Source organism: Oryctolagus cuniculus, chromosome 2 (assembly GCF_964237555.1).
Source record: "Oryctolagus cuniculus chromosome 2, mOryCun1.1, whole genome shotgun sequence".
Taxonomy (NCBI): domain Eukaryota; kingdom Metazoa; phylum Chordata; class Mammalia; order Lagomorpha; family Leporidae; genus Oryctolagus; species Oryctolagus cuniculus.
The window spans coordinates 45,858,101-45,879,014 of NC_091433.1; the positions used below are offsets into that span (position 1 = coordinate 45,858,101).

Genomic DNA, 20,914 nt, shown 5'->3' on the forward strand with positions numbered 1-20,914 from the left:
GGTTAGAAGAAGCTTCGGAACAAACAGGAAAAATCCAAACTCACAGTAGCATTTGTAGCAACAGATGGGCCTGTGAACTTAATGCCCAACCCTCTGGTCTGGGGCACTCACCAGCCTCTTTTCAGAGAGGGGTTAATGGCCTGTGAAGTGAGCTGGACCCGTATTAGCAGCCCACGCTGATGACATTGCTGTACGGAGCCAGACTGTGCCTGAGCATCTGGAGTCTCAGACTGGTGCCAAGTTGATCTGTAAAGCTGGGCTTGTGAGGAAACCGAGCGAAGGGCCAGGGTGTCTGGGATCAAAACTGAAGGTCCTAAGGGGGCAGGGGCACAGGAGCCCTTTTGGAGCGAACAGAAGCAGATGGTGGAGACCGTCAAGTCTCAACCACCAGTGAGTCAAACCACTTTGGCACAGACTCCCAGGGAGCCCTTGGCTTTCGAAGGTCCTTGCTGGAAGACCTGCGGGCTGACACTAGTGGTCAGCACATGGGCAACACACGAAAGCCACAGCAGGGAGGCCTGCTGCAAACTTCCTACTGAGCATTTTCGTTTCATGGAGACCGGAAGCAGTTTTCTTCACAATGGTTTCAGAGAGGTTTAAGGAAATTTCCCCAATCTTTTTCTTGGGGGTTGGTTGCCTTATTTTTGGTCTCTGAAGCGGCTCAGTGATTTTGGTTTCCTGTTTGAGCTGATGGGGTGAGTACCGTTCACCATTAGGTGAAGAGGCCTGGGCATGGCATTGGGTTTGGGCATGTGAGTCATTTACCAATCAAAATTATACTCTAACAAAACACCAGGCATACCTGGGCCATCTACCAGGAGTAGACGGAGAAAGACTCTTGACGAAGTGGAGGGTCCAGGGGGTGCTGGGATTAGCTCAGCGTTATGTAACTCCTGAATCTATGGGGAGCCTAGGGAGGTGACCCTGGCTGAAACGTGAGAGACTGCCATTCCCAGAGGGGTCGAACTGAAGGGCTGCCAGAAGTGGAAAGGAGATGTGGGTGCCTACCTTCTTGGCATTTCGTTACACTTCAACAGAAGCTAAAAGTGAACACAAACAAAAACAAGGAGGCCGCTGAGGGAGCGGCCGAGGGGCTTATCCCTGATTGTGACGTTTTTACAGCTCCGTTTGCTGACTTAATTCAAAGAAGTAAGCTAAGAGTGTTGTCTACACCCCACGGGTTTAAGATGGTGTGGAGATATGCAAATGTCCTCCAAATCCTTGACCAGCTCTCAATGCTGCAAACAGAGCAGCCTCCGAGCCTAGTTGGAGACTGAAGGTCTTAGAACTTCCAAGGGGCCTGTTTATTGAGCACTGAGCTATGCGCGGGGAGGTTGAGATCAATCATCAAGGGAAGCTCAGGCCTGATGAGAGAGAGCCAGAAAGACCTGCAGGCACAGGGAACTGTGGAATGCAAAGGAAGGCAGGGCCAAATCTACTGGAGGCAAGTATTCTCTTAGGAGGTGGAACCGAACTGGGGCTTACAGGTGTGAGTGGGGTTTATCGGACAGAGAAGATAGGAAGACACACGCACACACACCATGGAAAGTGAGGGATACAGTGCAGGAGAGAGGTCAAGAGCGTAGCTTTGGGGCCGGCGCCGTGGCTCACTAGGCTAATCCTCCGCCTAGTGGCGCCGGCACACCGGGTTCTTGTCCCAGTTGGGGCACTGGATTCTGTCCCGGTTGCCCCTCTTCCAGGCCAGCTCTCTGCTGTGGCCAGGGAGTGCAGTGGAGGATGGCCCAGGTGCTTGGGCCCTGCACCCCATGGGAGACCAGGAGAAGCACCTGGCTCCTGCCATCGGATCAGCGCAGTGCGCCGGCCGCAGCGCGCCGGCCACGGTGGCCATTGGAGGGTGAACCAACGGCAAAAGGAAGACCTTTCTCTCTGTCTCTCTCTCTCACTGTCCACTCTGCCTGTAAAAAAAAAAAAAAAAAAAAAAAAAAAAAAAGAGCGTAGCTTTGGGAGTCGCCTGCAGCTGGGAAGACGGAAGGCCAGGATGGGCAGTGGAACCTTGGAGTGTGAGAGTACAGGGAGGGGAGAAGCAGGCAGACTTGGCAATGACTTACGTATGGGGGTGGGGGGAGGAGCCCGCACAGGAGGCAGAAGTTGGGAGTCAGAGGGGCAGAGAGGCATCGTGAGCAGGCAAGAGAACCAGGAGGAGGACGGGGCTTCCTGAGGGAGGGAAGGCCTGGCGGGGCAGAGTTCAGAGGAAAATGCGACAGAAGAGTAAGAGTGGATCAACCTTGAATGGGTTACCTGGGGGTGCTCCTTATGATTGCGTGGTTATTACTGGTCAGAAAATGGGCTCAGAAAACCACTTAGCAGGGCCGGGGGAGCACGGTGCTTGGGTCAGCCCACACTGTCCTGGAGCTGGGGGACGCCATGGTGTGGTAGTCCCACGGGAATATTTGGTTCCACTTGTGTGCACTGGCCTTAAGAAATAGCAGCTACTTTTGGTTGTTTCCAAAGGTTGAGGGTTTAGAAACATGATGTCTTTTAAAATAAATTTATTTGACTTCAAAGGAAGGAGATTGAATTATAGTGGATTTAACAGGAGACAAACACTATTTCGACTGGAAGGTAAAGTAGTTGAGACAGTAGTTTATCGAGTGAATAAAAATCTAACACTAGATTGACACCTGAAATTGGGGATTCAAAATGCAAAAGAGAAGTTTTGCACTTGGGTGTTTGTTGTAGAATTATCTGGAATACCAAAAGTGGAGCAACACGTGTGTTCAAGAGGAGGGGTGTGATTAAACACGTCATAGTACATGTATTCACTAATGTTTAATAACCCGGGAGCATTACCTTGGTATATAGGATGTAAGGAAAGTTTAGGATTCTTCCTCTTACTGGTGAGGTTAAAGGTGATTTTAATTTAATTGATTGTTTTTGCACTTCTCTGACTTTGCCAGATCCCCTAAAATGACTGCATTATCTTAACTCTGGGAGCACCGGGAAGCATGGGTGGCCCTTTATTCGCAGGTGAGAGGTAGGAAGAGCGCAGGCTCCCTGGCTGGAAGGGGCCGCTCAGCTCCCCATCGTTTCCAGCACGGTTACGTGACCCTGGACAACTCCTTGCCCTTGAAGGAGGCCTGAGTCTATCAAGCTCTGGAGCGGGAGGGAGGAGGCGGTGGGACGAGCACAGCCCCTTTGCCTCCTGGACCTACCTCCAGGTTAAAGCTGTCCAGGGCCGGGTGGAGCTTCTCCTGGCACGTTAGACAGTCCCTCTGACAACTGCTGAACACGCTGGAGAGGAGGCTGAGCAGCAGGAGGTCACCAAGCAGGATTTTCATGTTGCAGGAGCAGGAAGCTAGGTGCTAAGACATACACACACGGGTGCACAACAATTAATAAAGCCATCGTCAGGGGACTGGTCAGGGCTGGCGACTCCAGCCCAGGGGATGCAGGCAAGACACTGCTCCAGGGGACAGCTCCAGGGGCCTGGGATTCGCCTCCCAGGAGGGAGCAGATTGCCCTGTCCTGTCACCCAGACCTGACATTCACGCTCAGGCTCGCATCTGGGTTCCTATGACCCCTGCCACCTGGCTGGCCGTGATGCCACTCCCTGGAGTAGCTGTGAGATGGTAGAAGCATATTTCCGGGGAACTCAAGGCATCACCTTGCAGCTTCTACCATACAACCTTAGTCAACTGCTCTAAGCCTCAGTCTCTATACCACAGAAGGGGAACCACGGCACCTGCCTCATCACAGACCACAGTGAAGATGAAATCAGACCTGCAAGGGGAGTTTCGCAGAACGCTATGCATAAGAGAGTGAAATGCAAGATTTATGAATGACTCGTGTGCTTTGTCTCATCCTCCCCAGTCTCCCTGCCTGGGCCAGGAATGCCCCACAGCCCCAGAGTCTCCTGGGAAGTTTTGCAAGTTCCGTCTCTGCTTCCCCTGCTGGATGTGAGCCTGGTGCTATGGTCTGAATGTGTCTCCCCACAATTCCTGTGTTGGGACCCTGACCCCAGGGTGATAGTAGGAGAAAGTGGGGGCCTACGGGAGGTGAGTAGTCATGAGGGTGGCATCCTCGTGTGCGGGATTAGTGCCATTATGAAATAGGCCCCTGAGAGCTAGCTGCCTAGTCCCTCCCACCCCGTGAAGAGTGCAAGGCGCCATCTGTGAGCCAGGAAATTGTCCTCAGCCAGAGCGTGACTGCCAGCACTATAATCTTAGCTTTCCCAGCCTCCAGAACTCTTAACAATCGATTTCTGTTGTTTATAAGCTACAGCAGCCCAAACAGACGGCCACCCCTGGCTTCCTGTACTCCTTGGAATTCCATGCCGAGCACAGGACCTGCCATGTGGAATTATGGAAAAATGAACAAAAGAACTATTTTTTTTTTTGGACAGGTAGAGTTAGACAGTGAGAGAGAGAGAGAGAGAGAAAGAGAAAGGTCTTCCTTCTGTTGGTTCACCCCCGAAATGGCTGCTACAGCCGAAGCTGTGCCAATCCGAAGCCAGGAGCCAGGTGCTTCTTCCTGGTCTCCCATTTGGGTGCAGGGCCCAAGGACTTGGGCCATCCTCCACTGCCTTCCTGGGCCACAGCAGAGAGCTGGACTGGAAAAGGAGCTACGGAGCCCCAACAGGGACTAGAATCTGGGGTGCAGGCGCCACAGGCGGAGGATTAGCCTAGTGAGCTGCAGCGCCAGCCCAAAAGAACTATTCTAAGATAGTAGCTCTGATGATTAGTTAGACCAATAGTCTACAAACTTTTCTGCAGCATTGCTCGAAAGAGGTGTAGTTTTTGCTATTTAGAAAAGCATATCCCTCGTCAAACCTCCCAAATCAGAAAGTTGTCTCCTTGGACCACATTATTTGGGGTTCCTGTAGAACCGTCTTTACTTGGAGGAGTAAGTGGAAAGGGGAACAAGAGAACTTTCTAGAAATGTAAATGTTCTTGATGGAAGTCACAGAGATATATGCATTTGCCCAAATCTACTGTGTTGTGCATTTCAATTCTCCGTGTTTCACTGGATCTAATTCCCCCCTTATAAAGAGTTTACTGTAGAAAAGCAAGAATGACCACCCTCATTGCTTTGTTATCAGACTATATGAGAAGATTTATAGGACACTGCTCTTCCAATGCAGCCCATGAACCAGCCGGGATCATGTTAGAAATGCAGAACCTTGGGTTCCACCCCACAACCATTGAATCAGCATTTGTGTTTTTAGCAAGATTTCGTGGGTGACTTGTATGCATGCCCAAGTTTGAGAAGGGTGGATATAAGAAGGATGTGAAATGGGGCAAGTCAACAGGAGAAAGAGGAGGGCAGTAGCCAGTGCCACCCAATGGCTATGGTGGGAGGCCACCTAGCCCTTCTTGTGCATCATCAAACCATTGCCTACCAAGCGGATGGCGATTATAAGGGTGTTCAGAAAATCTGTTAGTCAAGGAGTCGGCATTTGAGATGGGTTTTGGCAATGAGTAAATTTGCTGAGAAGGCATCTAGGGGATCCAGGAAACAGCATTTTCAAAGGGACAGGGGAGTCGGGATCATGGACTGTGAGGAACTGGTGAGCAGAGGGGAATACGGGATCTACCTGCCCACACTCCCCAAGGTAAGCACCGCTGAAAGGGATGCTGGGTCCAGAGGGACCTGGACTAAGGAAAAATGGACACAAACATCTACATGAATGCATGCATGGCCTTTTCCCCAAAGGCCAGGGCCTTAGTTGAGATTTATTGCCTTGGTTATGGTAATAGCCTCCTAATTAGTCCACCTAATAATTTGGCCTCTCTCCAAACTATCTTCAGATCTGATGATGTCACTTCCTACTTAAAATAGTTCTGTTAATCCTCACAGCTGTCCAGAGGGATTCTAAAGACTTGGCACTAGCTCCCTCCTGTCTCATCTCCTATCACCTATTAGTGGATCATCTTTAGTCCTGATGATACAGTCCCCCGCTAACCAGGCTCTTAATGCCTTTGTATCTAGGCACTTGCTGCTCCCCTGCTCTGGATACACTTTTCCAACTTGCACTGCATACACAACCCAAGAACAGTTCCCCCTGGGATGCCGTCTGCTGTGCTGGTTGGAGTGGGATTGTTCTGTGCTGCTATGGCATCTCAAAACAGATCCCAGGGGGAGCTGTGAGCCTCAGTGCCTCATCTGTTACGCAGGCACAAGAGGCCTCTGCAAGTTATTATGATGTCTGTCTGCTTGTCTGCTCTTTACCATGATCGGCCCGGGTGCAGATTCCAGTTCTGTGACAGGTCAGCTGTATACAACCTCTCAGTTCCTCATCTGTAAACATGTGACATTGGTAGCATCTGTCTTGGGGCAGGCGTTCAGTTTAGCAATTAACATGCTGGTTGGGTTCCACACATCTCATATCGGGGTGCCTAGATTCAAAGCCTGGCTCTGCTTCCAATTCAAGCTTCCTGCTAATGTGCACCCTGGGAGGCAGCAGGTGACAGTCCAAGTATTTGAATCCTTGTCACCCAATGGGAGATCTGGTTTGAGTTCTTGGCTCCCAACCTTGGCCTGGGCTCTGGCTCAACCCAAGCTCTTATGGCCATTTGGGGAGTAGGTAAGTGGATTGAAGATCTTTCTCTCTATGTTTCAGATATATAGATAGGTAAAATATAATATCTGTCTCATATATTAGTGAATTCATGTTGTAAGCAGTTAAAGGAGCACCTGGCATCTAAGTATTATATAAAAAACAAAGAACTTGGCTGGTGCTGTGGCATAGTAGGTTAAACCTCCCCTTTTGGCTCTAGCATCCCATGTGGGCACCAGTTTGAGTCCTGGCTGCTTCACTTCCCATCCAGCTCCCTGCTAACACACCTGGAAAAGATGGCCCAGGTCCTTGGGCCCCTGGCACCCACATGGTTGACCCAGAGGAGGCTCCTGACTCCTGGCTTCAGAATGACCCAACTCTGGCCATTGTGGCCATTTGGTAAGTGGACCAGTGGATGAAAGATCTTTGTCTCTCTAGCTCTGCCTCTCAAGCAAACAAGCAAAGAGCCCAGCCCATGGCACTGGCTCTGTGATGCTATTGTCCCTCTCAGGGCCCCTGGCACGCTATGCTATAAACTTGGACTTCCTTGTCTATTTCCCCCATGAACTTCCTGGGGACCGTGTCTATGTTTCTCTGTATTTCAAGCACCCAGCACAGGGTCTGGCCCTCAGGAAGAGTTAGGTAGAAGTTGGACAGATGACAGCGGGGTCTCAGGAGCTCTCCTTCCCTCCAGCAAGTAGGAGCTGAGGAGTATCTTAGACAGTCTGCATCACTGGGGGCCGCTTCAGGCCCAGTGTCACCAACACAGTGTCTATGTGGGAATTCTCCACTTTTAGTGGACTGAGATGGGGACTGGTTTTGTTCCAGAGCAAGGCAAGGCGCCATCTGATGTCAGAACCCTGATGCGTGTTCTGGCAGAAGACTACTTACAAACAAAGGCCATTAGGTATGATTGGGATAAAGTTTCGTGCAGGGTAAGTAGGTGTTGGTGGATGAGCTACGGAAGCTCTTCTTTTTAATGTATCTCGAATTCCAAACAGCTGCCAGAGAGAGCAAATATTCTAGAACACAAGCCAGTCATAAACCAAGCACTACTTTTGTCTAATTTGATAACTACCTTTACATTTCTTACTCTACTAAAATTCCATCATTTCCCATCAGGAGACATTGTTGCAGAATTTATCCAAAAGGGGCTGGCTATGCCCTCTATGGCCACACGGTGGCAGTGGCTGTATTGTTTCAGAAGAACAAGGGGCAAGGCAAAGGGACCGTATCCCTTCCTTCCTGGTACTAGACTGCAATACCCGCCAGGTACCTAGGCTGAGCTGATGCGTCGTGATGGATGTTAATGGAAGGCTCTCTGGCTGAGGTTTTCTGTGAACTTCATCAGCCGTGGTAACTGGCACATTCAGGAATGTTTTGTGGTTGGACAGATACTTGACAAGTTAAATGCTATGAGATTCAGGAGTGAGGAGAAGAAAGCAGGCAAAGACCTGGGACACGCAGCCTGGGCTCCGTTTGATAGGCTTTCCACATACAACATGTGGGGCTCCTCTGCTTTGGCACTTGGGTGACCTTATCAGATCTACTTGGCCCTCCCTGCTGGTCTGTGGCCCACCTCTCTTCTTCCCCTATGTCCCAATCTCATTTCAAAAATTATTTATTGGGGGCCACTGCTGTGGCATAGCAGGCAAAGCCATCACCTGCAGTGCCAGCATCCCATATGGGCACTGGTTCTAGTCCTGGCTGCTCCCCTTCTGATCCAGCACGATCCAGCTCTCTGCTATGGCCTGGGAAAGCAGTAGAGGATGGCACAGGCACTTGGGCCCCTGCACCTGCGTGGGAGACCTGGAGGAGGCTCCTGGATCTTGGCTTTGGACTGGCCCAGTCCCAGTATTTTGGCACTGGGAGTGAACCAGAGAATGGAAGCTCTATCTCTCTGTCTCTTTCTCTCCAACTCTGAGAGAGAGAGAGAGAGAGAGAGAGAGATCTTCCGTCCACGAACTCAATCCAGGTCTTTCCCGTGGGAGGCAGTATCTCAATACTTGAGTCATCACTACTGCCTCCCATGGTCTGTATTAGGAGGAAGTTTGAGTCAGGAGCTGGAGGGAGCATCAAACTCAGGCACCCTGACATGGTGCACGGGCATTTTTTTTTTTTTTGACAGGTAGAGTGGACAGTGAGAGAGAGAGACAGAGAGAAAGGTCTTCCTTTTTCCGTTGTTCACCCCCCAATGGCTGGCAGCGGTGCACTGCTGCTGGCACACTGCACTGATCTGAAGCCAGGATCCAGGTGCTTCTCCTGGTCTCCCATGCAGGTTCAGGGCCCAATGACTTGGGCCATCCTCCACTGCACTCCCGGGCCACAGCAGAGAGCTGGACAGGAAGAGGAGTGACCGGGACAGAATCTGGCACCCCGACCAGGACTAGAACCTAGTGTGCCGGCGCCGCAGGTGGAGGATTAGTTTAGTGAGCCGCAGCGCTGGCCAAGCACGCGAGCATCTTAACCAGTGCCTTATTGCTAGGCAAATGCCTGCTCCACACACACACACACACACACATAGGTTTCCTAACTTCATGTATTTTTATTTATTTTTTTTATTTTATTTATTTATTTATTTTTTTATTTTTTGACAGGCAGAGTGGACAGTGAGAGAGAGAGAGAAAGGTCTTCCTTTGCCGTTGGTTCACCCTCCAATGGCCGCCGCGGCCGGCGCACTGCGGCCGGCGCACGGCGCCTATCCGAAGGCAGGAGCCAGGAGCCAGGTGCTTTTCCTGGTCTCCCATGGGGTGCAGGGCCCAAGCACCTGGGCCATCCTCCACTGCACTCCCTGGCCACAGCAGAGAGCTGGCCTGGAAGAGGGGCAACCGGGACAGAATCCGGCGCCCCAACCGGGACTAGAACCCGGTGTGCCGGCGCCGCAAGGCGGAGGATTAGCCTAGTGAGCCGCGGCGCCGGCCTAACTTCATGTATTTTTAAATTAAAAAAGCTCTAAAATACACACAATAATCATGTACATTTATGGGGGACAGTGTGATAACTGGATATGTGTATAGAATGATCAAATCAGGATAATTACCATTTCCTGCTATCTTAACATCATTTCTCTGTGTTAGAAACCTTTGAACTCTTCCCATTCTTACTTTCAACAAGTGACTCTTCCTGTACAAAAACCACCCATATGCAACATCATTCATTCCCCTCCGTCATTTAGAGAATCCACAAAATGAGAATGAGAGAGAGAGGGAGAGAGAGAGAGAGAGGTATTTTCCATCCACTGGTTCACTCTCCAAATGGCTGCAATGGCTGGGGCTAGACCAGGAGAAGCCAGGAGCTTCTTTCTGGTCTCTCACGTGGGTGCAGGGAGCAATGCACTTGGGCCATCTTCCACTGCTTTCTCAGGCAATAGCAGGGGGCTAGATTGAAAGTGGAGCAGCAAATTGTTGAAGTCTATGATTAGCATAGAGTTGGTCCTCTGTATATAGTCATACTAAAAATGAACCATAATGAAGAAGGAAATGGGAGAGGGAGTGGGAGGTGGGATGGGAGCTGGGGGTGGGGGGAGAGGGAAAGAACCACAATATTCCTAAAGTTGTATCTATGGAAAAATGCATTCATTAAATAAAAAAACAGAAAGTGGAGCAGCTGGGCTGTGATGCCGGCCACAGGTGGTGATTTAACCCGCTATGCCACAGTGGCTATATTTGTTTTTAAACTTTATATGTTGAGACAGTGAGATGAGACTTTGGGCAAGTCATTTCAGTGCTGAAAGACTCTGTCTTCTAAACTGCAAGATGGGAATATGCACAGGTTTTTGCTTGTTTATTACACAACAATGACCATGGGTAAATAGAACTTGCCTGAGTGTGTTTGAATTTTACATGCCTTGTGTTCCACTTGGAGGGCCAAGCTCAGCTAACTATTCTACGTGGTGATATTATAGTTGGCATTTTGCATTGTATAAAGAAATATTTAATGACCTTTTATTTAGGTAATGACACCTCGTAAATTTAATTATGTGTCACCGTTTATAAAGATAAAGTACTACTGTGGTTAAGCCTTAATCTGTTTGCGTGTACTCTCGCTTCCAAATGCAATATAATTAGTTGCTTTTCTGTTTGGAGGATTACGTATGCAGCTTTAGCCAAAGCTCAACCCTGATTGAGTTTTGTTTTATGACTTATGAGAGAGCTGTCATTTTGGTGCATCTGGGGGAGGAGGGAAGAGAGGGCAGCTCTTATTCTAGAGGTGTGGGCATCCCATCATTTCCAGCAACCACACACGTGGCTGCAGATTTGTAGATCCATACACAGCTTTGTAGTCCAGGGTTAATTTTTAACTCCCTGTTAGAGATGAGCATAAACTCCACGCGGGAAACCAACTGCCTACGATCACCCCGTTTATAAATAGCAGAGCCAGGACTTAAACCTGGGTACCTTGCCTCCAAGTTACGTATCCTGGTGCACCACAAACTCCATGCACTGTTTCTGCTCTGGGAAGCTGGATGAATTCTGGAGGAACCTCCCTGTATTTAGTGCTGATCACATTCCTGTTCTATGCCAGGCACTGTGCGAATGCTTTATTAGCATCCACTCTGTGGGGTCAGTGCTGTCACCAGCATCTTATAGCTAAGCAGCCTGAGGCTTAAAGAGGAGAGCCAAGGTGAAGTTCAGAGCTGAGACTGACCGTGCCTCTTCAATCTCTGCCTCTGTGCAGGTAGACTCATCCTAAGGCCCTCCTCTGTCCTGATCGCTGGGCTCCCTGTCTCTGATTACAGCCTCTTGCTGGCTGTCACTCTCCACTGACGGCAGAGTCTTCCATTGCCTGCCAGCTGCACGTCCATTTGCAGAAATCTACGTCTTCCACGCTCCTGTTTCTTTGCCCCATTGCAGAGGGGATCCCAGTATGGAGCTTGTGCTTTAGTTTCTTTTCCTCCTCCGATAGAAACACCTGGGCTTCGAGGGCTCTCTTTTCTGCTCTGCTTTTCCACTGGAAAGAGGGCAATATTCTAGAAGAGGCAGAGGATGAAGCAACTGCCCAGCCCTACACAGGCCCAGCAGGCCCGGGCCCGGGCAGCCGTGCCCGCCTGAGCGCCCTGCTGGCAGACAGGAGTCCTGGGCTCCGGGATTGCCTCTGCGTGGCCCGTGGGATCTGCAGCAAGGCCCTGGTCTCTCTGGGGGCCCCTCTCTCTCCAACAGGCTGTTGCATTAGATGGCTAGTGCTCTTTAGATTTTATGAGTGGCTGGTAGCTGTCCTCTCTGGGCAAGGGGAAGCAGGTGGTCGGGGCAGGGGGAGGGGGAGGAGAACTTCATGGGGCAGCAGAAATGAAGGCTCCATGACAGGCCAGAGGGCCAGAGCCCCGCGTTTGAAGTTGGAAGAAACCCTCCTAACGCACCCCTCCTGGCCTGCACTCCCGCGTGCACTGTGAAACTACTTTAAATGGATTTTTCAAAAGCTTTTATCTACTTTGGTAAGCAAACAACTTGCCCGTTCAAAAGAGATTGGAAAACAAACAAGCAGAGCCTACCGGGTCTAGACCAGAGCTCTCCAAACTTCTTTCCGTTTATAGCAATAGTTTTTAGCAGTCACCTTCAAGTACACGTTCGCAGTTCTTTTATTTGTAAGTTATATGCACAATACAATCCACCAAAGTCCAAAGGTGGAAAGTAAGGTCCCAAGAGTCGTGTCCCGAGGCCCAGTGGCTGGCTGGGCGGAGGGCGCCCACTGGAGACCACTGACTGGCCCCGGCTCGCTGACATTCGGCGACACTGGCTGTGAGCTGGGGGAAGCTCTGTGTTGCTGCCGCTCCACGCCGTGCGGCTTCCATCAGGGACTCTACGCACGTTCTTAGCTGAATGAACGCAAGGATGAATGGGGCGTGGGGGAGGGGGCGCGCACAGGAGCAGCGTGAGAGAGAAGAGGGGAGGCTGGCGCCCAGCCGGCGGGGAGCAGAGCACGGGCGGGCGAGCTGTGTGTTCAGCCGCCCGCCGGGCTGGCCCTTCAGAGCGGGAGACCTCGCACAGGAGTTTTGAAAAACCACAGCCGTTTCGGCAAGTTGAGTGTGAAACGGTTGCGGGCTTCTTGGGGGCGATGCCTGGAAAATCAGCTTGACCCCCGGGTCTCCCAGGGAGTTTGCGGCTAGACGGGAAGCTTCGAGTTACGTAGCTAGAGCAACTGTAGGTGCTCATGAAAGCATTTGTCAAATTCAGTTTGTCTCGTGAGTTTCCAGCCGCTGAATCCCGTGCAGCTGTTGCTGTCACAAGGACTCCTGGTTCCTGCAAAGAGCCCATCCCCTCCCTGGGCTGTCCGATGATGAGTAGCTCCACCCGGATCCAGAACACAGATTTCTAAGGTTCCTTGGTGGGCTTGGGGAGCTGGGGGCTGAAGGATCCTTGAATCAGGTCAATGCCAGTGCAGGAGGCGCGCCCTAAACGTCACATTCCTACCACTGTGTGTATATTTGTGTGAAATAAGCATGGAGCCAAATGGAGCTGGCTGCCTGGCATGTAGCAGGTGTCAAGAACTATTTATTCCTTTGCTCCCAATCTGCGTTTCTCCCAGCTGCTGCCTGGTGTCCAGAACCCTCCACCCGGTCCCGGGGTTGCAGACAATCCCCGGAAGAAAAGCTCCTTCCCCGGATTTCTCGGGGCGCTGGCTCTCTGGATCCCACACTTGAGGATTAAATCCCAGTCCACCTGGCGTGGACTGCCGATTGTTCCACGTGTCGCGTCTACCCTCCTACTGCTACTGGCAGTATAGAAGCACTCCTGCCTGTCCCAGGGACATGCGCTGGGTTCAGTCCTGTCCCTGCCCTGTAGGAACAAATCATTTAACCTCTCGGCTTCAGTTTCCTCAATTGCTACCTAGAGATAATGACAGCCCCTCGCGCGTGCACAGCTGTTGCTGGGGATAATGGGTGTGAAAGCGTCTAAATCTCTATGAATGTAAAGTGCTGCTTTTATCACCCCTGTTACATCTACAGGCGTCCCCTGTGTGCCTCCCCTGCCCGGCGGAGTGTGGATGAGAAATCTTGGATTGATTGCTTCTGGAATAGCCTGGCGACGGCTTCTGTCCTGGGCTCTGGAGAGCATGGATCTGAGCCGAACGCGGCAGTTACTCCCTACATTGGGGATGCAAAGTCGTCTACATTTTTTGCAGCCTTAAATACCCTCCCTCTGCCGCTGATAAGCCCTGCAGGGAACAGAAATGCAGTCCCAGAGCGACTCCGGGAGGCCCCGCGGGACCCTCAACTCGCAGGGCCAGGCAGCCCGGGCAGGGTCGAGGCTGAGGTAGTGGCTGGGGAACGCTCTTTTCTGGGATGGCTCCCCCGTTGTTTAAGCCTCGATCAGCCCAGAGAGACACTAATCCTTCTTGTGAAAGGAATCACCGCATCGTGGCAGCTTATTGAATCTGTGGCTGCCACACTTGACAAATGGGAAACAGGAGGGCGTGTGCAGCAGCCAGCCCCAGGCAGCGGGAAAGAGCCCTGTTTTTCTGGGAGGTTTTCATCAGCAGCCAGGCGGTTACTTTTCCCTTCTACGTTGAGAACTCTGCTCGGGGCTCGCTGCCGACTGCAGCGCATAGCTCATCTTTTGTTAGGTCTGCCGAACAATGTTATTGGTTATAATTGGGGCAATTATGGGCTGCTCGAGGATGCTAAACGCAGATGTTTAAGCCCGGGATCAGGGTATTCAAGTCCAAAGCAGCTTGCTTTAAATAGTCCGCTTCCCAAATCGTCCTGCCTTCCTTGAAATTGCCCCAGAACTTGCTCATGTTCAGAGTGAGATTGCGGGATGTAGGGGGGTGGGTGGGTGGGATGGATGGGTGGCGGAGGGAGGGGAAGCGAGACACGCGGGGAGAGAGATGCACAAAGAGAGGAGGAGAAAGAGGAGGCTGGGGCTGGGGGTGGTGAGAGTTTGTATGCCGTGACTCGGGCGTGGGTGAACGGAGGAGTCCACACGACCTGGGCACAGACCTGTGGGCAGGGTACACGGGCAGGGGCAGAAAGACGGCAAGAAAGAGAGGAGACTTCAAAATGATTCAGGGTCTGGGAGACCAAGGTCATGCCTGCAGCAATTCTATTACACAGTTCACCCCCGGCGGGCGCGTGCAGTATTGTATACAGGTGGGACATCACCTGGCCGGTCTGGCCTTTGCCCGCCTCATTGGTGGCGATTTGTCGCGGGGACACAGGGGCCAAGGGCTCCCTGAGGATTGGCAGCTCATATCCCAAAAGACACCAAGTTCAGTGATTGATTGCGGAAAGGACGCCACGGGGAGAAAACCCTCCCGAGGGTATGGGCGGTTCCTGGCAGCCACCCCAAAGGGCAAGCCCCCCTCCGAGCGCCTGCTGCTCCCCTGACCTCGCCCCGCCTGCCACCTCCCCTCAGCACACAGCCACGGCCAACTTGGGGCCACAATTGGAGCAGCAAAACTTTTCCCCATTTCCAAGTTCAGCTCTTTCTTCTCCTGCATCCCTCCTTGAGATTCAAACAACTCAACCCTCCACCCCCCCGCCACCATCCGAGCACAGAAAATCAGATGAATGAAGAAATAATCACAAAAGGCCAGCAGCGGCAGGCACCCTGGACAAAGGACAGAGGCGGCCGCGCCAGCCCTGGGCTGCCCGGCTCTGCGGAGAGCGCCAGGCTGTTAGTCACGGTCAGGGCTGGGCAGGGCTGCGTGCACTTGCCTACCTGAGAGAGCTGTCAGTCGCTGGGCTCCCTCCGATGTGAGGCTGGATGCCGCCGGAGCAGCTCCACTGGCATATATACCCCCACCCCCCGCACAGCCCTCCCCTTCCCTGCCCACCTCCACGACACATGCACACGCTGACCCCTTTAATCAACCAAACGGCAGAACCTACCGGTCCTTTCCTGGCCGGGCCCCTCCCCGCGGCGCTGTGCTCAGACCTGTGACTCCCCCCCCCCCCCCCCCCAGCAATCCAGACTCAAGACTGCTTCACCTGGACTCTTCCACCAGGATCCCACAGCTGTCTTCCCTCCCTCTGCTTCCACAGGCACTGCGAGGGCTGACAGGGAGCCCAGGCGAGCCAGGCAGGAAACAAGACTCCTGGTGGCAGAGACGAGGCAGACCCCACATCCTGGAGTCTCCTTGAGCAACCTTTTTGCCTGAGGAGTGAATAGGAGGCGGGCAGAAGGGAGGGGATGCTCATGCCAGGCTCGCACCAGCTCAGAGAAGCCCCGAGCTGTGCTCAGCTCCCTCCTAGGGGCACTGCCCTGTGGGCAGCAGCTGCCAGGCCCCTTGTGGGTGACCCTCCCTGCTATGAGCCGGGTCAGGAGCCATTCCCACAGGTCCCACAGCATGGATCCACACAAAACACAGCCTCGGACTGAGATGTCTGAAATTCTGGCTCCAGCATCAGAGCCAATTACATCTTTTTGCAAACCTCAGGCTCTCTTTCTGCAAAATGGGTATATTACCTCCCAGGATAGTTGTGAGTGGGAAAATAAGGTTCTGTTTGTTTCTGCAACATACGAGACCATTAATGAATGTTAGTATTGCATTCCTCCCCACCTGTTCACACCAGTTAGGACCACTGGGGTCTAAAAATCCCACAGCAGCATCTGGCATCACAGCAGAGATCTTTTGAAGCTGCTTCTGCATGTTAGATGTTGGATGTCACCACCAGACACTTCAGAGGCTGGGGAGCTGCTGAAGACACCCTGCACCCCCGGCTTCTGCAGCTTGGGTGGGGACTGGGCTGCAGGAAGGGCATGCCCCTCTCAGGCTCCAGCATTTAGGTCTGGCTGCATCCTTTGGGATCTCTCATTTCCTTGCCCTCTGCAAAAGGCGCTGTGACCTTGCACTTGGCTTTCCCAAGGGGATATGCAATAGTCCAGAATCCTGGAGTTTGCACCTCCAGGGTCCAAGGGACTCAAGTGCCTGCTCACGTGGCAGGTCTGGCTTTGTCAGCCTGGGACGGGTGGGGAAGACTGAAGCGCAGCATCTGTCCGGCTGCCAGTGGCTACAGGGCTTCTTCCTGGGGTGATGGGAAGAAGTGGATGGTGTGATGGTTGTGTGACACCAAGGAGATTCTAAAACCCACCAAACCGTATGATTTCAAATGATGAGCTTTATAGTATGTGCATTATATCTCAATTAAAAAAGTATAAAAAGCAATCCAGCATCTTCCCAGGTGAACAGTGAAAAGTCCCCAGAGTACAATGTCCCCCTTTCCCCTGTGTCCACAGCCCAGGGATGCGCACAGTCCTGATTCCTCACTTGGGTCTCCGTGATCAAACCTTAATGCTTTGCTACTACAGGTCAGAGCCACCGCTCTGAACTCTTTGGGAAGTCAGTATGTTCACGGCATACCCTGGGGTGTCACTGCTATACTTTGGGGTCTCAGGACTGGAGCCTGCTGTCACACATGCTGTGGCAGGTGCTGCTGGCTGCCTACCCAACACCCCTCTTCTTTACGACTAGGACTTTTGACTTTATTCTAATTGGCAATGTGTTCAGCCAAAAGGCTATATTTCCTTTCCTTGAAGCCAAGAGTAGCCAATGAGAATCAAGCTGTTTGTCCTCAGAAGGGGCTTCCAGGAATGTACTTTCGTAGGATGTTAACTTGATTGAAAGACGTCTCTTCTTTACCCTCCCTCTTTTTTTTTTTTTTTGGACAGGCAGAGTTAGTGAGAGAGAGACAGAGAGAAAGGTTTTCCTTTTGTGTTGGTTCACCCCCCAAATGGCCGCTGCGGCCGGTGCACTGCGCCAATCCGAAGCCAGGAGCCAGGTGCTTCCTCCTGGTCTCCCATGCGGGTGAAGGGCCCAAGCCACTTGGGCCATCCTCTACTGCCTTCCTGGGTCACAGCAAAGAGCTGGACTGGAAGAGGAGCAACCAGGACAGAATCCGGCACCTTGACAGGGACTAGAACCTGGGGTGCCAACGCTGCAGGCGGAAGATTAGCCAAGTGAGCCATGGTGCTGGCTTACCCTCCCTCTTTCTTACTTGGAGGACAAATGTGATGTCTAGAGCACTAGCAGCTATCTTGGATCATGAGATAATCTTAAGGATGGAAGCCACAGGCTAAATATGATGAAAATTAAATATAGAAAAATCAATTCTGGGTCCTCCACAATTATGGACTTACCATATCAATCCTGGACTTTCAACCTTTAAGTTTTCATGTTTAAAAGAAAACACTCAAACCTTCATTTAAAAAAAAAAACAAGTCAAGATTCAGTTAAAATTTGCTGCATAATAAGCCACACCAATACCAGAGGCTTAAGATAACAAAGTCCTCATTTGGCTGCTGATTCTGTGGATTGGGAATTTAGGCTGGGCTCAGCAAGACGGCTCTTCTGGTCTCAGCTCAGCTTTCTCAGGTGTCTGCAGTCAGTGCGGGTTGCTCTCTGAGGGGTGTCTGGCCGTCAGCTGGGAGCACCTTGGTTCTCCTCCGTGTGTCTTGTCCTTCATGTATTTCTCAGACATTGCCATCTGCTGGCCTGGCACAGTCTTGTGACAAACCTGAGGTGCACGTGCAAGCAGCTACAACCAAGCAAGGGAGGAAGCACAATATGTAGAGCCTCTTGAGGTCTAAGTGTGGAACAGATATCCCATGCCTTCTGCTGCATTTATTGGCTAAAACTAGTTCTCAGGTTGTGCAGAGCTAGGTTGAATGGAAACTAAATTCACAAGACAAAAGGGGGCAGCTATGCAGGTGCCACTCATTGGAGCCAACAAAAACTTCAGCTGGGGGCTGGAGTTGTGGCGCAGTGGGATAAGCAGTTGCCTGTGACAGCAGCATCCCAAATGAGCACCAGTTGGAGTCCTGGCTGCTTTACTTCTGAGCCAGCTCCCTGATAACGTGCCTGGGAAAGCAGTGGATGATGACCGGAGTACCAGGGCCCTGCACCCATGTGGGGGACCCAGATGCAGTTCTTCTAGGCTCCTGGCTTCAGCCCAGCCCAATCCTGGCTGTTGTGGCCATTTGTGGAGTGAACCAGCAGGTAGATAGGTCTCTCTCTCTCACCTCTCTCTCTCTGTAACTCTGCCTTTCAAATAAATAAATCTTAAAGAGCAAAATAAACTGATCTTTAGATCTTTATGTTTTATTCAAGCCACTTATTCGGTTTTTGTGTTGCATCCACTGGAAAACATCTTAATACTTTTGTGTTGCTGTAAGAGAATGTTGGAGCCTTGGAAATTTATAAGGAGAAATTGGTTTGGCTTTCGGCTCTGGAGGACAGAAGTCCAAGGGCAAGGTGAGAACATCTGGCGAGGGCTTCTGCTCTGCTTCAGTTCACAGACAAGTGGAGGAGCAAGCGAGTGGATGCAGAAGACACGGAGCAAGGGGTAGCCTTGCTTCTCCGTGATTTGCTCCAGCAGGAACTCACTCACTCCCAAGGTGCCGACCTGCATCCAGTCGTGAGGGCTCTGCCCCCACGGCCCAGTCACCCTCTGTTAGGTCTCCGTGGCCAGCCCTCTGCACCGGGGCTCAGGCTCTCAACACATAATTCTGGGGCTGCGTCCAGGTCCCAGCAGGTGCCAGTCACTCCCTGGGAGTGCCTTTCTTCCCTGCAGTTGAGAGAAGGAACCAGAAAGAGTGGAAAGTCGCTTAATGCCTCCCAACTCTTCTTTGCTCTTCCACATACAAGAGTGGAATCTGATGCCCTGGAAGTTCTCTGGGGCTTGAATAAAGCCGCATATTGTGCTGGGCTGCCTCCTATCACAGAGGAAGGGGAGGGACTTTAAAACCACTGTTGGGTCGGGGACAAGCATCCTGCCCCCTGAGAAACGCACAAGCCAACCAGAGGGAGTGCAGGAGTACAGTGCTGGCGATTGTTTCAAGGCTTTCTCTTTGGCACTTGGCTGCCGGATCGTGGAGCTTCGGTGTGGTGACTGGGCGGCGAGCAGCCAGCTGCCCTCTGCTCTCCGATCAGCATTCTATAGCTGTTAAGGCGGCGGAAGTCCAGCCCTGCCCACGCCAACTTGTCGCCTTCTTGGAAGAGAGGGGTCTGAGCCTGGGGAACTGACGGTTTCGAGAGAGACTGAGAAAGCTCTTGCAGTGGTCATAGATCTCAGTAGGGGAGGCAGTCTCCAAGGCGAAGGCAGCACGGCTGGGCTGTTGACTCGCGAGCCTCCCCCCACCTGGCAATTTTCCTCTCGAAGTAAAGAACCTCTCCCAACCAGCTATGTGGCTGCTCAGAATTTACTGATTAATTATGGCACCTACATCCAATTGGTCTCCTTAGTAACCACGTTAGCGAGGTCCCGGCTGGAAAAGCTGCTTCTTATTTTCAAGGAGGGAAAATCTGCTTCACATGAAAGCATTGTTTAAAACAAATTCTTTACTTGAGGGGCAGAGAGTTAGGAAAGAGCTCTTGTCTGCTGGTTCACTTCCCAGATGCGCTAGGTGGTCAGGACTGGATGTGGCTGACGCTGGAGGCCCAGAACTCCAGCCAGACCTCTCAGGGTGCCAGGGACTGGCTGCGTGAGCCCTGACCTGCTGCCTTCCGAGTCCACCGCGGTCAGGAGCTGGAGCCAGTACTCAAACCCAGGAACTCCTAAGTGGTCTCTTAACCGCTAGGTTAGTGTCTTACTCCTAGGTTAGACACCCGCCCCACTCCAGATCTTAAGACATCTTCTAGTTGGAGAACAAATGGATTTTATTTTTTTTTTAAAAAGATTTATTTATTTGAAAGGTAGAGTCAGAGAGAGAGAGAGAGAGAGAGAGAGAGAGAAATCTTCCATCCGCTGGTTCTCTCCCCAGATGGTCACAATGGCCAAAGCTGGGCCAATCCAAAGCCAGGAGCCTCTTCCGGGTCTCCCATGTGTGTGCAGGGGCCCAAGGACTTGGGCCATCTTCCTCTGCTTTCCCAGGCTCACTATCAGGGAGTTGGATCAGAAATGGAACAGCTGGGATATGAACTGGCGCCCATATGGGATGTCAGTGCTGCAAGCTGGGGTTTTAACCCTCTACGCCACAGCACTGGCCCCCCAGATGGATTTTTTTAAACTTTCATTTAATGAATATAGATTTCCAAAGTACAGCTTATTGATTACATTGGCTCTCCCCCCATGACTTCCCTCCCACCCGCAACCCTCCCCTTTCCCATTCTCTCTCCCCTTCCATTCATATCAAGATTCATTTTCAATTTTCTATATATACAGAAGATCAGTTTAGTATACATTAAGTAAAGTTTCAACAGTTTGCACCCACATAGAAACACAAAGTGAAAAATACTGTTTGAGTACTCGTTATAGCATTAAATCTCAATGTACAGCACATTAAGGACAGAGATCCCACATGAGGAGTAAGTGCACAGTGACTCCTGTTGTTGACTTTACAAATTGACACTCCTGTTTATGGCATCAGTAATCTCCCTATGCTCCAGTCATGAGTTTCCAAGCCTATGGAAGCCTTTTGAGTTCACCGACTCTTATCTTGTTTAGACAAGGTTGTAGTCAGA

At 51.5% G+C, this 20,914-nt stretch overlaps 1 protein-coding gene across 4 annotated transcripts in view; it reads right to left on the reverse strand.

Annotated features, from left to right (window-relative positions):
- Positions 1-15,592, reverse strand: part of PNOC (prepronociceptin) — a 29,282-nt gene extending 13,690 nt beyond the window's left edge. The window contains exons 1-2 of one of the 4 annotated variants that reach the window (XM_008249163.4): positions 15,444-15,592; positions 3,174-3,323 (exon numbers count right to left, since the gene is read on the reverse strand). In XM_008249163.4, the coding sequence (XP_008247385.1) occupies positions 3,174-3,299 (126 nt within the window). In that variant the 5' untranslated portion in view covers positions 3,300-3,323; positions 15,444-15,592. Of the gene's footprint in view, positions 1-3,173; positions 3,324-15,174; positions 15,285-15,344; positions 15,411-15,443 lie in introns of those variants that run through there. The other 3 variants (XM_008249155.4, XM_002709448.5, XM_008249172.3) reach the window with 3 other exon arrangements.
- Positions 15,593-20,914: the final 5,322 nt, after the last annotated feature.